This window comes from Mus caroli, chromosome 12, assembly GCF_900094665.2.
Source record: "Mus caroli chromosome 12, CAROLI_EIJ_v1.1, whole genome shotgun sequence".
NCBI lineage: Eukaryota > Metazoa > Chordata > Mammalia > Rodentia > Muridae > Mus > Mus caroli.
The window spans coordinates 12968797-12984031 of NC_034581.1; the positions used below are offsets into that span (position 1 = coordinate 12968797).

Sequence of the window (15235 nt, forward strand, 5' to 3'; positions counted from 1 at the left end):
TGGCTGAAGACACTGACTTCCTTCACCTTCCCTGCCCAGTGGGGCCATGCCTTGGGCCTATCATGGGGTGCCCAGACCTTTCTTTCCAGTATGGCAGATGGTGTACATAAGTCGCTAAGGCCCGACTAGTAGCGTAGCCTCTGGAACCCAGGAGAGAAACATTTCCAGAATTCCCCAAACTGACTCAACCGCCCTCTCCCTCCTCTAGGACCTGAGATTTCACACATACTCCCAACATTACAGAGCAACTGATGTTACCCCACCCTGTCCCCCAACAGGATTGCCTTGAACACTCTTCAGGGCTGGCCCTGGACACAGGGGACACCCACTTGTGCTCAACGATCATCTCTGAGAATAAACAGACCCAACAGCCTTCTTGCTGCCTAAAGGCCCTTGCACCCTGACAAAATTCTAACTGTAACCAGACTCGTGTGGGGCCAGAGACCGGTGAACCTTCCTTTTTCTCTCCAGCTCACCCAGGAGCTGGAGAACTGATCCTAGAGTTCTCAGCTCCCGGGTCTTCTGACCAGTGGCCACTAGAGGGTGCTGTCCCATACGGCCTAGTACCTTTGGTGATCTCTCTGTGGTCACTGAGGCCACCGCAGAGAGAGATGGCGATGGATGGCAGGTCCCTCAGGCTGTCGGAGGTGCTCTCCACACCACTGTCGATGCCCGAGCCTCCCACTGACTGTGGTGACTGGTTGGCTGACCTGGCTCCGTTGTCACTGGCTTGTTTGGGGAGCCCACCAGGATCCCCACTGAAAGGAGAGAGAAGCTGTCCTGACCATCCGCCCTCCTCACTCCGACTATTATACCAAATGACCCCCAGAAAGCTGCACCAAAAAGGAGCAATTGCTACCACCTCAGGGCAGCTTTGCCATCAACACATCGGTATAGGCGTCAAAGTAAAGGCTGGTTCAGGAGGGCCTGTCACATTTTCCTCTGACACTCCAAACCTCAGTGAAAGTGTGTGTGAGAGAGGCCACTGTTACCCACCAGGGCACTGGCTCTCCTTATATCCAAAGGGACCCTTCTCTGTCTCTCTCTCTGTCTCTCTGTCTCTCTGTCTCTCTGCCTCTCTCTCTCCCCTCCCCTCCTTCTCTCTCTCTCTCTCTCTCTCTCTCTCTCTCTCTCTCTCTCTCTCTCCCCCCCCCCCCCTCTCTCTCTCTCTCTCTCTCTCTCTCTCTCTCTCTCTCTCTCTCTCTCTCACTTGGATGGAGGGCCACTGCTCACTGCAACCCAGACTCAGGCTCCTTCATGGAATAGCCTTGAACTCACATTCCTGTAGAGAGGGTACAGGGCAGCCACGTGTCCCTACACCACACACACACACACACACACACACACACACACACACACAGAGGGAGAGAGAGTCTTAAACTGGCCCTTCTCAGACTACAAAAAATGGTATCAACCATTATGACAGATAATGATATCATAGCTCAACCCTGCAATCCAAGCACTCAAGAAGTTGAGGCAGCAGGACCACCACGAGTTCCAGGACACCCTAGACTTGAACACAGTCTAAAAGTAAAGTAGTCTGAGTGATGAGAAGAACTTTTACTTCTTGGGGAAATACAGGGCTGCCACTTCAGGGTCCATGTCCGTGAGGTCGTCCAGATAAACACCATCAGCTCCAAGGTGTCGGCTCCGTTTATCTGAAAGAGTACATGGAGTGGATCAGAAATGTGTTAGCCCAGAAACCAACTCAGGAGCTCCATCTCCAAGAACAGCGTCGGAGCCCAAAGTGCAGTACCATGGCTGCCTCCCCCTCCCCTCCCTTTCCCCATGCCCCTCCCTGCATGAGCCACAAACCAAGATGCCAACAAGTGCACATCACTGCAGAACTCCCTTCTGCACGTCCCAGAGGGAGTGACATCATAGCACTCATCCACAGAGGGCCTGACGGGTTCTAGTCCCTCAACAGTAAAGCTGTCACCAGGATTACCTTAATTGATAGCTGCAGACGACAAAACCTTGCCTGAACACTTCCCTGCTGACACTCTAAGACACAGCATCCCTATGGCTGCATGATGGGTCCCTGGGCACTGTGTTCACAGACTTCCTCTCCACTCCCTGCTGGGAACTGTGTGGCTGGTCCATACCAACCCACAGTGCTGCACAGTGCAACCTGGCTAACCGGGGTGAGGCTGTGTCATCACTACTTGGCACGGGTGTAAGCTGATCATACATCACTGTCACTGTCACGGTTAGGAACCACAGATCTGCTAAGCATGGCTGGCCTCACACTAGGACAAGGAGCACTCAATCTCCTCACGAGTCGGGAAAGCACAGGTTGAAATTAAACACAACAGATGCCGTGGACCTGGGTCTTCTGTGATATATTTGAAACTTTGGATGAGGCTGGAGTGTCTCTGGTGTGCAGCCTGGGAGTACGTGGGGAGCCCCATGCTCGGCTTCATACCTTTCTTCCTGGAAGGGGAATCTGTCTTGCTTGACGACTGTGCGGTGTTGGGATATGGGGCCTTGAGCTCTTCGGCCACAGGTGAAGGTGGGGCTGCCGCCCCCAAGGACTCGAGATCCTCCTCGTTCACAAACTGCATTTCCGTCTGAGCCTTACTCTGGTGGATGAGCAGCCCCCGGGCCATTGTTGGCGACTGGTCACTAAAAGTATCTGAAGACTCACTATGAATGGCCTGAAAATTAATTTTGTCAGGAATCTTCCGACTCCCTAAGGGGCTGGACTCTTTCATCTTGTGCGGAGGAGAGGACTGTAAGAAAGGAGAGAAAAAAGAGGAAAGGGGGATTTGAGGAAAGTTGAAAGCCCAGGCAAAGAGAAAAGCTAGGAAGTTAAACAACAGGAGGTCAGTTAATAGTCCGCGGCACCTGCCTAGAGACCCCAAGAGCAGGAGCTCCAAAGCTTGCAGAGAGAACATCGTGGCCCTGGTAGCTTCTCTTTCTCGTGGCAAATGCTGCCCCAAACACATGGGTCCCAGGTTTTCACCTGCATTGCCAAGGCTGAGCAGCCAGAGAGCACACAAGTGTCTTTGGGAGGGGTGGCATGGCACGGTGGGAGCTGTGGACAACTTGAGTCCAAAACTGAATCGAAGTCGAGGAGGAGGGACACTGTTGCTGGCTATGACAACTCTGATCCATCTACCTCGTCTGCACCTGCAAGGGGCCATCCCTGCTGCAGAGCAGGAGCCCCCGCCCACACTCGACATCTCCCATGAGCTATGGGTTCTCCCTGCAGCAATTTGGTTTTCATATTTTCCTTATTCTCCTCCAATCTAGTTGGATCTCAGTTACATTTATGATTATGAGTAAAAATTAAGTAAGCACAAGGAAGAAAGAAAGCATAAGCTGCCAAGCAGAAGGGACTGAGAGAGTGCGGTAAGCCAAGTGCATGCAGCCCCCGCAGCCCTCTGCAGGACGGGAAGTGGCTCTCACGGTAGGACAGCCTTCAGAAATGAGAATATGCAGGACAGTGTGGGGAAGGGATCCTGCAAGAGCAATCTCTGTTACCACAGGGCAAGAGGGTGGGCAGTCAGCATGGACAGCAGCTAGAACGGGTCAGGCTCTCCCTGTTGCTGGCCACACAGTCTCTCTGGGACCTGGGATCAGGATGCATCGATATGCACCCACTGTGCAAATACAGAGCTGCGTACTTAAAACCCGCATCTCTCTAGACACACCTATCAGATTTCACAAAACCTTCTCCCCAAAAAATGGGACTGGAGAAGACATGGTGGTGATCAGTTTGCACCAGAGGGAATTTACCATGCAGAGATCTGCAGTTACGGAAAAAGGAAAACAAACGCAAACTGATGCGCACAGGCAGGCCCTCCCTAGCTGATATCCCTGGGCCCCTCACAGACAGAACCAGGCCACAGTAGGTAGATCTGCAGTTAGAGCTGCTTGGCCAGAAGCAGCCAGGTCTGCACTGTCACACTAGCTCTCCAGCAACTACTGAGGTGGATGTGTTAGGATGGCTGGCTGGACCAGGCCTGAGGCTCACAGACAGAGATTAGAACTCTCCACAAAAGCGTAATACAGCCTGGAAGGGGAAAGAAGCCACCCATAACCAGCCACAACAGACCCACTCTCTGCCTTCACTCATGCACTCATTACATGCACTGAACGGAACTTCAAGGGACCATAATATCCTCTAAGAACCTTGTGATATAGATTTAATGTATATGTAAACATGTGTGTGTGTGTGTGTGTACATACATATTAGATATATCATAGACAGGGTCTTGCTATGTAGAACTTGCAAGACCAGGCCTATCTCTGACTCCCCCTCAAGTGTAGGGATTACAAGCATGCACCACCATATCCAGCCCTTATGATTTATTCTTAAAGGTGGAAATGAAATAATTTAAGATGTCTGTAATGCGTTGAAATATGAGACAAAGTGTCTTGAAACAAAATCCTGTCATCCTGTGTTCTTGGAAATGTGCCTGATATATATGTGTGTGTGTGTGTGTGTGTGTGTGTGTGTGTGTGTGTGTGTGTGTNTNTNTATNTGTGTGTNTATATATATNTGTGTGTGTGTGTGTNTATATATATATATTTTTTTTTTTTAACCAACTGTATATGTGAACTTTACAGGGTGAGAAGATGAGAAACCGAGGCACACCCAAGAAGGAAGAAAGGGAATACTGAGCTGGAGAGATGGTAAGTTGAGTTCCCAGTACCCACATCTGGTAGCAAGCTACCTAATCATAGCACATTGCCTGGGACTCCAGCTCCAGGGGATCAATGCTCCTGGTCTCCTTGGGCACTTGCATTTATATGCAAATGTACACCATGTACATCATTTAAAAATATTTTTTAAGAAGCGGGTGCTTAGAGAAGGTTTGAGGAAGTGACTTCACACACCATCTCTTTCAGCTTATCTGTCTATTCATATATTTTACTGATAAGGATATGCAGGCTTCTCCATGTCCAAGATCACCTTGCTGTCAAGTGCAGTGGGGAACTCACACCCAAGGCAATGCGCCTCCCAGACCCTCCTGGCCTCTACCACACCCAGGTTTTCTCCATCTCCTCCGGGTGTACAAAGGTTTAAGATCAAAACCTCACCAACGAGATGTTAGAACTATGCCCCGCTGATGGGCTGAAGGCTTCACACGCTGCGTTCCATTGGCTTCTCCTCGTCCTTACACCGCACACACCCCCATCTCAGCCCCAGTGGCTTCTCTCTAAAGGAGAGCCTAGCCTTCCTAGATAACAGCATTTCTTCCAAGGGGCTCAGATTCCACCGCTCCATTCCTACGACGTGATACCTCTCTAACCACCATGGGCCTTGGGGAAGTAAGGCTGCAAAGTGTTTTTCTTTGCAGCTTCTAGAAGCTAGGGTCTGTACACAAGCTGTGTTATCTTCTTTACTGACTTTGCATTCGTTGTGATATACAGTGTAGGTTCATTTGTTCAAGATACACAGCCACACCCTGCCCAGACGCACACTCGCTGAGTCCATCCCTTTACAAAGCTGGGATAGTAATTCCACACAAATGGAGCTAACTTACACATCCTCGATGCACCGCGATGAACCCTGCGATTCAAAGGCTTACCTTTGCAGCCTGTGGCAATTCACCCCATAGCCAGAGCATTTCCAGGTTATTCTTGGGCGTCAACCTGTCTGCAGACTTACTGACCAGCTCAGAGTCACTCTTTGGTGTTGAGGGCCGGGAGCCTGAAGGACTTAAGAAACCACAAAACCATGCTTTGAATGGGGGAATCAGAAAACAACAACAACAACAGCAAAACAACAAAATAAACAATAAAAAAAAAAAAAAAAAAAAAAACCTTTGGTTTTGTCTCAGAGTCAAAGGCTCTAGTAACCCAGAAGAAGATACGTCCCTGGGGCCCTTCCCTCTGACAAGCCTGCCTTCGGCCACTAGAGGTCAGTGTTTACCACATCCAACAAGGTGACCAGCCTTGTGGCCAAACTGAGGGACAGTAAGAAAAGGAAGGAGCCATAACTTGAGAGGTGAGGGGGATAGAATCAGAAATGGAAGTTCTCAATAAACTAAAGAAAGGAGGAGGAGAGGAGGAGGAGAATGAAGAAGAGGAGGAGGACAGAGAAGAGGAGGAGGACAGAGAAGAGGAGACGAAACAATCAGAGGGGCAAAGAGAGGAAAAGTGGGGAAGGGGTTCTTGGGTACAAACTGCTGTCCTTTGTCACACAGGCTTGTCACCTGTGCTCTCACTTTCCCAGCAAGCACCAGCTTTCCAGCAGGTGCAAAGGGGTCCTGACCAGCTGACACTGTATCCCAGGTTTAGACACTGGCTTTGAGAACAAGGAAAACATCCTGTGTGCCAACTTCCCTACACTGGATCACCAGACAGCTGTCTCAAGGAACCTATCAAACAAAGGCTTTCTGTGTCACTTCACTGTGCTGCTCCTAAGTGACAGTGACATGCCTCCATTCCACGGCACACATTTTTACTTCGAACATTTAAACCAAGTCTCATATCTGTTCGGCCAAATTAACGGGCCAAAAGTATCAATGCAGACCCACGATTCTCACAGACACCAAGCTACAAGGCCGGAAGAAATGTCATAGTTCTCTTTCTTTTTATTCTCCCACACCACTTCCCTCAAGAGGAACATAGCAGCCCTTTCACACAAAGCAGGAAATGGCTTCTCTACAGCCCCTATCCGTTCCCCTGGCTGTGCCAAATCTCACTTATCTGAGTCAAGTCCCATCGCCAACTCAAGATGGCACTTCCTGTTGGTTAAAGAAGAACCCCGTAGTGCACACAACTTCGTGGCCACGTGAACTTCTATCTATTTGAGAGATTTTCTACATAGCTAGCCTGACCTTGGTGCTTCCATAAAGCCAGACCTCAGGCTTTTTGACCCTCGTTTTACAGTGAGTCACAAAGGGCTTCCCCTTCCCTTGGCACCCGCTGACCACAGATCTTCCCAATGAAAGCACACTACCATAGGGCAACCCTCATGGTCTAGCCTGACTGGGGAGGAGGCTCCTGGTCAATCATATTGTGAGAGCTTCTACGATAGAACCCTACACCATACAGACAACACACACACACACATACACAAAGAGCTTCTACAATAGAACCCTACACCATACCCACACCATACACACCACACGGGAACTGGGGAGGTAGCTGGGAAGATGAAACACTAAGGAGAGTTAACAGTTCTTACAGAGGACTGGAATTCCCGGTACCCATACCAGGCTGCTCACAGCTGCCTCTAACTCCCACTCTAGGGGACCCAGTGTCCACTTGTACACTTCACTTACACAAGCACACAGCCACCTACATGAATGCACACATATGTGCTTTGAAGAAGAGGGGGGAGTCGGTACATATAATTAAATGTAAAATCAATTTTTAAATTTTAAGTCAAATAAAATTGTAAAAGTTATGATTCCCAGATAGAAATTAATCAGTGCCTACTTTGATTATAAAGTTTCAAACGTAGATGAGGAATGTCCACAAAATTAACAATACCGAGGGGGAGTGGGGAAGGCCCTGATAAAAACACAAGCCCATGCCCCACGACTAGTCCTAAGCTGTTCTTCTAAATTCTGCTCTAGAAATGCCGTGGAGAGTGTGGGAACCCATTATACAGAGAGCCTAATAGGCTGTTTAAATATTTATAGTAAGTGGCTATTCTAAAGTGGCGTTCTAAAATTAGCTCAGAGATTTGTCTGTCAATTGCTCCACCACAGAAAACATGGCCTCTCAGTCTCGAGCTCCTTGTCCTGATTTTCAAGGCCACTCACTGAGTCAAGCAGCACCTAGGACAGACCATCTGAGGAATTCTAAGCAAGCCTAATCAGGGCTCATTGCTTAAGAATGCATGCTCACCAGGCGTGGTGGCGCAGGCCTTTAATCCCAGCACTCAGGAGGCAGAGGCAGGCAGATTTCTGAGTTCGAGGCCAGCCTGGTCTACAGAGTGAGTTCCAGGACAGCCAGGGTGCACCCACAAGGCAGCTCTACATTCTTCCCAACTTCAGTTCTGGGGGGAACCCACCACCCTCTTCTGGCCTCCTCGGGCACTGCATGCATGTGGTACACAGACATACATGATGCAGGCACACATTCAAACATATCAAAGTAAATACATCTTTAAAATAAAATAAACATGTCTAATCACCTACTTACAACTTAAAAGGAAAGGAAGTATTTTTTCCATAAGTAAGTTGGTTAGTGAGTACAACTGATTTTAAGTGTTAGATCAAAATTTGTTTCAAATCATGTGAGTTAATTTTCATTGCAAGTGATTGGGTTAGAGTTAGATCACGGCTTCTGTAAAAACAGGTCTACCTTTCCGAAGCGTGGAAGTGGCAAGACTGCAGAGGACAAGAGCTAGAGAGAACTCCCTCGGCCAGGTGAGGGGGAGTCCTCTGGCAATCTACCAGGCTGCTGGAGGCACCGGACGGACACACAACAAAAAGAAAGGGGGGAAAATGTCACAGTCAGTTAAACGAAATATTCTACTACTGCTTGTGGCTCTCAGCACAACGACTTAAGAAATGAAAATGTTTGGCTGTCAACCAGCACCAGTGAAAGGCCAGCTATGTTGAAATCAGTAGGAAATCAACGTGAACTTTCTCTTGAGCTAGTCTCCTGCTACCCAGGCTGCCTCAAACCAGCTTTGTAGCTGAGGACGACCTTGAACTGCTGGGTTTTCCGCCCTGACAGGGAGTGAATCCAGGGCATCATGCGTGCTAGGCAAGCACCCACTAACCTGAGCTACCTCCCTACGCCATCGGCATGAACTTCCTGGCATGCAAAGATAGGAAACTGCCAAGACCCATTTCCCATTTGATCCTTGTACTCTCAGCCAAGGCAAGACCACACATGTCTGGTTGAACCTCAGCATGGAATCGAACTCCATGATCTACAGACTCAGACATGGGCTCTCTTTCTCTCGTTTCCTATAAAACACATTATTCCAAGTGTGGACATAAGAATCTATGTATCCTTATGTTCAATCCATGTGACAATAATCTGGTGCCATCAGTATCCTGGACTCACAAAGAGAACAAGACAGACAGTGAGTCCCTCCCTGGGCTGTCCTAAACATTCCTTTTACATTCTTCAGATTAATGAAGAATAGGTTTCGTCAATTAATGAACAGTGTCTAAAGACGGTGCTCTGTTTTCTTCCTAAATCAGTATGTCTTCTCTTCTTTAGGATCATCTCCCCTGAACCAGGACAAGAACACATGAGGTTCCAGGCATCTTAGAGATGTGTAGATAGTTGTCTGCTGGGTCCAAAGAATGGATCACTGATCTAAAAGATTTATTATGAAAACAAGATTTAAAAGATCTCATTAATGTTTTTAAATGGATTACTCTGTGAAATGTGGGTCGAATAAAATCTACCTTTTAAGTTAATTTGATTTTTTTGCAAAGGTTTGTTTGTACTTGTGTTTTTGTGCGTGCATGCATGCATGTCACTTGTCAGGGCATTTTATTACGACAACAATAGGAAAAGAAATTAAAACAACATGTCTAATATAAAACTACATACATATACATATTTATATATATACATACATTCACACATGCATATATATGTATATATACTTATATACACATATATACATAAACATATAAACATATATATATATATATACACACACATACATACATATATATGGCTAATGGCTATTTGGTACCTAATGGAAGGTCTGACCTCTAAGCAGGTAGACCCTATCCTCTGGTAGATGAGCATTTCCCGTCAGCCCCAGCTAGAATCAAGCATGATAGCTCAGCCCTAGCTTATGACTTGTGGATACCTCATTCTCAAGATGACCCTGATCAAACTGGAACCAAGACAGGTGTCTGACAAGGATGGCAGCTCATGCCACAGTTCCAGGGTACATTCACTTCCATTCTAAACTACAAGTGAACATACAGCATCTGGTAGGCTAGCCCAAGGACACCATAGCCACCACGCTTCTTAGCTGGCTTGACTATCTCCACATCCCCAAACAGCTTGGCAAGCTAACAACCTGTCCTCCACCCACCATGACACTTAAAACTATTGTCCTTTAGAGGCCACAAACCATTATCATGCCCAGGATCTGCAACCAGTTTTCTCCCTAGCAGGGGTGAGCCTGTCCCACAGAGAACACAGGATTTGGGTCTTTGCCCTCCCTAGGTTCTTGGCAGAACTTCGGGAAGGTCGCTTGTGCTCAGAGCAGCTGCAGCTCCGTTCTCAGGCTCACATGGAGCTCCAGGACAAGGGGAAAGGCATCCCAGGAAGCAGGAGCTCCTGAACCCAGCAGTGTGGATTAAACGGAGGGCAGCATCCCTTTGCCAGTCCTCGGTGATGTCAGAGCCCCACAGGAGCAGTGTCCCTGCATCTGAATGTCACTTCAAGGCTAAGGACCAAAGCCGGGTTGGCCATGCTGCCCTCTCCTGCTGCCAATGGGCACTAGGTAACTCAGCAGGTGTTTTTCCTCCTGCTGGGCCTCTGCCCCACAGAACCTTGCAATGTGCCTGCAGATGGAATCTCAATTCAACGCAAGTCTGAGATTCACTTGCCTTCCACATTCAATCCTAATTTACACCCCTCAACACACACATTCAAGATTTTCTGATCCTAATTACTTTCAGTTTTAATTTCTATTTCACTATTTCTTTTAGACATATTTTCTATAGCTGACTTCAAAACTCTCTGACACACATAGCAACTTACCTGGGGCTGGGGGACCATTCTCTGTCTGAACTGGGATACGATGCAGACTGGGGGTATGTTGAAATCGAGGGGAAGTTTTCCTTAGGAATATCATCTTGGAATGGTGGTACATCATTAGGAAGAGTTCTAGAGGGAAAAGCCAAAAAATTAAAAAAAAAAAATTACCAAGGGCAGATTCAAAGCGCAGCCAATTTCTTCTGGCTTACATCTAAGGACCTCACTGATTAGCATGTCCTCCACCACACACACAGGCACATGCTATGGAGTGGAGATGAAAATGGAAGAGGTAAAAGTCGGCACATATAAGTGTGCATTTGTGCATCTGTCTTGGGTGGACTGTAAACCTAAAATGACCTCACCAGGGCATGAGCACAATGACTGCACCAATCGTGTACCACTGCAGTATCCTCACGCATGTGTGTACCACTGCAGCATCCTAGAGCATGTGTGTGTACCACTGCAGCACCCTCAAGCATGTACATGTATCTCTGGTTAGCATCAAGTGTGATGTGTGTGTGTGTGTGTATAGCCCTGGTAGCATTCTCATGTGTCTGTGTCACCACAGTATCCTCAAGAGTGTATGTGTGCCACTATACATCCTCAAGTGTGTGGCGGGCAGGGGAGGGGTGCTGGGGATGGAACCCAAGACTCGCAGATGGTAGGCAAGCACTTTACCACTGAGCTACTGGCCTCTTATACTTTGAGATAGGGTCTCATTAAGTCACCCAAGCTGGTGATCGTCCTGCCTCAGTCTATCCAGTTTCAGGCTTCCTGATGTGTGCTACCACACCTGGTTTCTACTACAGCATCTTACTGTCACCTTTTACATTTCCCCTCACCAGAGCCTGACAGGTAGGTCAACAGGAACTGTTTCCAGGTATTCTAGAACATTTCCGTTTACAGGGGGACTGCCACTCAAAAACAAAACAAAACAAAAAACAAAAAACAAAAAACAAAAACCACACACACAAAGCCCACAGAGAACATCCTTCTCATGTCTGGCCGAAGAAATAAATGGCAGCCATCATTAAACATGACTGTAAAACATCCTAGCTTCAGATAGGCCACAGACATTACAACACATGGTTCACAAGCCCACTCCTGCAGAGGCCTTCTGTTTACACTTCTGATGCTGCTGGAAGGGCCTGTAGCCAGCTGCTCAAAGTGAGTGGCCCTCTCCACTAAGAGAGGCCATTATAACCAGTGCAAGCCCAACAGCCTCTGTACCCACAGAAGATCACAGGCTACAGTTAGGGAAGACAAGGAGGCCAGACAACTTCTAGTATAAACCAGGAGAAAATACAGATCTGGGGACTGGGGGTGCAGCTCCATCGGCTTTTAGCCTAGTATGCTCAGAGCTCTGAGTTCCACCCCAGTGCCACAAAAAAATGAGTGCGGTGGCTTACATCTGTGACCCCAGCACTTGGGAGGAGTAAAGGCAGGAGGATCGGAAGTTCAAGGTCATCTTCAGTCACAGAAGGTCCCCGTCTCAAAAGGTAAAACATAATTCCCTCTGACCGATGACGCAGAGAAACAGTCTCTCTTGGTGTTCCTTATCCCTTCTTTATGTTAACAAGACATAAAAATTATCAAAAGCGGGCTGGTGAGATGGCTTAGTGGGTAAGAGCACCCGACTGCTCTTCCAAAGGTCCAGAGTTCAAATCCCAGCAACCACATGGTGGCTCGCAACCATCCGTAACGAGATCTGGCGCCCTCTTCTGGAGTGTCTGAAGACAGCTACAGTGTCTTACATATAATAAATAAATAAATCTTTAAAAAAAAAAAAATTATCAAAAGCACGTGAAATCAAACATCTGAAACAGGGTCAGGCTGGAGAGATGGCTCAGAGGTCCTGAGTTCAATTCCCAGCAACCACATGGTGGCTCACAACATCTGTAATGGGATCTGATGCTCTCTTCTGGGGTGTCTGCAGACAGCAACAGTGTACTCATATACATAAAATAAACAACTTTTTAAAAAATTAGTTTTCGAAACTGGCTTTTTCCACTGAAATTCATACATACACACTGAGCTTTGCTACAGTCTTAGAAGCAAAGAGATAGACAAGGAGAGAAGCTCGTCAAACTGGGGGCATGATTCAAATTAAAGTGGAAAGGTTTGCTTAACATGAAGTGAGTGTAGTCTCAAGTCATCGTTAGCACTGTGTTGACCACACAGCCTCCCAACCTACAGGTCTGCCTCAAGGCCACAGGCAGACTTGGGGCTCGGAGAATAACAGCTGGGTTTGGGGCAGCCAGTGAGGGGTAAGGGCTGGGACTCAACAACACAGTGGTGGCTTAGCATGCACAGACATGGCCGCCAGCACCAGTCAATAAACGAGTTCCTAGGAGACGGTTTCTGTGAATGCCCGTTTGCTGACTCTTGTCCCTACTTTATTTCAGAGCTGGAGTTCCCTGCCACAGAGGCCTGGCCTGACCAACTGTGTCTTAGGCTAAAACACTGGAGGGAGGCTTTATTCTTCTCTGAGTTGGGCTCATGAACTGACTGCGAAAATTCAATCTAAGATGCCTAGCAGAGGAACAGTTTAAAAAAAGGGACAGTTTTTAAAAAAAAAACTTACAGAAATCATGTTTACAAACGAACTCATGTAGGACAGAGATATAGTCCAGTCGGTAGAGTACTTGCCTACCATGCATAAAACCCCATGTTCAAACCCAGCCCATTTAACAGAGCAGGATGGTGTGCGCCTATAATCCCAGTATTTGAGAGCAAGAGGCATGATGACCAGAAGGTCAAGGTGATCCTCAGCTACAAATTCAGTTCAATTTGCCAAAAAAAAAAAAGAAGAAGAAATTAATTCATCCTCCTACAGCACAAACCCCATCCTCCCTCACTGTCCACATGCTCCATCCATGGCCCCCCCCCGTCCTCCCTCACTGTCCACGTGGCTCCATCCAGGGTCCCCATCCTCCCTCACTGTCCACGTGCTCCATCCACGGCCCCCATCCTCCCCTCTGTCCACGTGTTCCCACCCATCCTACCTCACTGCTCACTCACCTGCTCCCATCCATCGGTGCTGTGTCCTCATCCGAGCTCATCTCTATGGGAAACATGTCCTCATCCTCAGATGTGTTGACATTGTCATCTCTTTTGAGATTGTCCAACTGGGCCTTCCTCCTTCTTTTCCTTCTCTTCTTCCCCAGAGAACCAGTGGATGGGGTGTCGCTGGGAGGAAGACCCTGGGCTGCTGTAGTGGGATCCAGGCACCTGATTCTGTCCACAGAGTTCCTCTTCAGCTGGCTTTCCATTCTCGCAGCTCCTTCTGACAGGATGGGGGACGTGGCCAGGTACATGGGGATGATTTCCTAATCAGGAGGTGTTCAAAAGTCCCATTAATACGACTGAAGGGAAGGAGAGGGGTCACAACAAAGGACTTATTCAGGAGAGAGAGACCCACGGGAACCACAGCCCAGCATTTCATAACCACAGGGGGGCATTGGACAGAGGGTCAGAGTCATCCACTCCTCAAACACTGTCTTGTATGGAACATAGTATTCCTATCATCATAAGTCAGGCCATCACCGATGATTCCAAACCATCGAAACTCATCTACAATATCCAAGGCCGAGAACAATGAAGGCACAGGCACTGACACTGTTGCTGGAACCTGGACACAGTTTTACATTGTATTGCGTCAGAGTAAACGTGAGTAGGTTTCCAGGGGCAAGTGTGTGGGTGTGTATATGTGTGCATTTTCACATCCCAGCTCTGAAATGGATGAGACCAGTCTCGTTTTACAAAAGAGAAAGAAACCCAGATGATAACTCTGTCTGTGAGCCTGTCGTTCCAGGGCGCATCCAGCTGCATAGCCGGGAGACGGAATCCCTTGGAAAGACATGCAGAAGAGTGGAGGTGGCATGAGCCCTAGGGAGCAGTGGTGACAGTACAAGTCTCAGCTTCCAGCAGGCTCCAGGCACTCACTGATGCTGAGCTGGGCAGCTTGTACACAGCCTCTATGGCACAGGAGTCCCAACCAACTCAGCTCCAAGAGCCTAAAATGGATCTCAGCCAGGAGCAATAGGAAGTTATAGTAAACCAGCTAGTGAAAGCAGGGCTTCCCATTTAGACAGGCGTTGCCTGGAGGCTGTGGGGCCTACAGCAGACAGTGGGGCAGAAGCAGCCTTTGGCTTCCAGCCCAGAAGCCGTTCCCTCAAGTACATAAAGGGGGAGTCATTAGCCTGGGGCCATTTAAATTGCAGACACTCGTTTTATAACTTGAGGCTCCATGGAACCTTCTTCCCAGGAAAGAATCAACTTACATGGATTCAGCAAGAAGCCCCCTGCAAAAGATCACTTGCTTGGGAGCCCCACAAAGGCCACTGGACATCTCACTCTATCCTTCTCCACCCTACTGAGCTCAGACACAATCTCTCGATGAACCTGAAGCTGGATGCTTCAGTGAGGCTGGCTGTCAAGCCAGCAAGGTCTTTGGATCTGCCTGCCTCTGCCCTGCAAGGCTAAAGTCACAGGCATTTACTGAGCTCGTCTTACCCTGGGTGCTAGAGATTGAAACTCAGGTCCTCAAACTTGCAGAGCAAACATTTTTAAACCACTAAGT

At 48.0% G+C, this 15235-nt stretch overlaps 1 protein-coding gene across 7 annotated transcripts in view; it reads right to left on the reverse strand.

Annotated features, from left to right (window-relative positions):
- Lpin1 (lipin 1) overlaps positions 1 to 15235 on the reverse strand; it is a 103628-nt gene that overhangs the window by 27075 nt on the left and 61318 nt on the right. For 6 of the 7 annotated variants that reach the window (XM_029484351.1, XM_021179735.2, XM_021179740.2 and 3 more), the window contains 7 exons: positions 13675 to 13982; positions 10657 to 10782; positions 8272 to 8370; positions 5541 to 5670; positions 2426 to 2732; positions 1565 to 1658; positions 568 to 758 (listed from right to left, as the gene is read on the reverse strand). In XM_029484351.1, coding sequence (XP_029340211.1) covers positions 568 to 758; positions 1565 to 1658; positions 2426 to 2732; positions 5541 to 5670; positions 8272 to 8370; positions 10657 to 10782; positions 13675 to 13982 — 1255 coding nt within the window. The remainder of the gene's footprint in view (positions 1 to 567; positions 759 to 1564; positions 1659 to 2425; positions 2733 to 5540; positions 5671 to 8271; positions 8371 to 10656; positions 10783 to 13674; positions 13983 to 15235) is intronic. The other variant, XM_021179736.2, reaches the window with a different exon arrangement.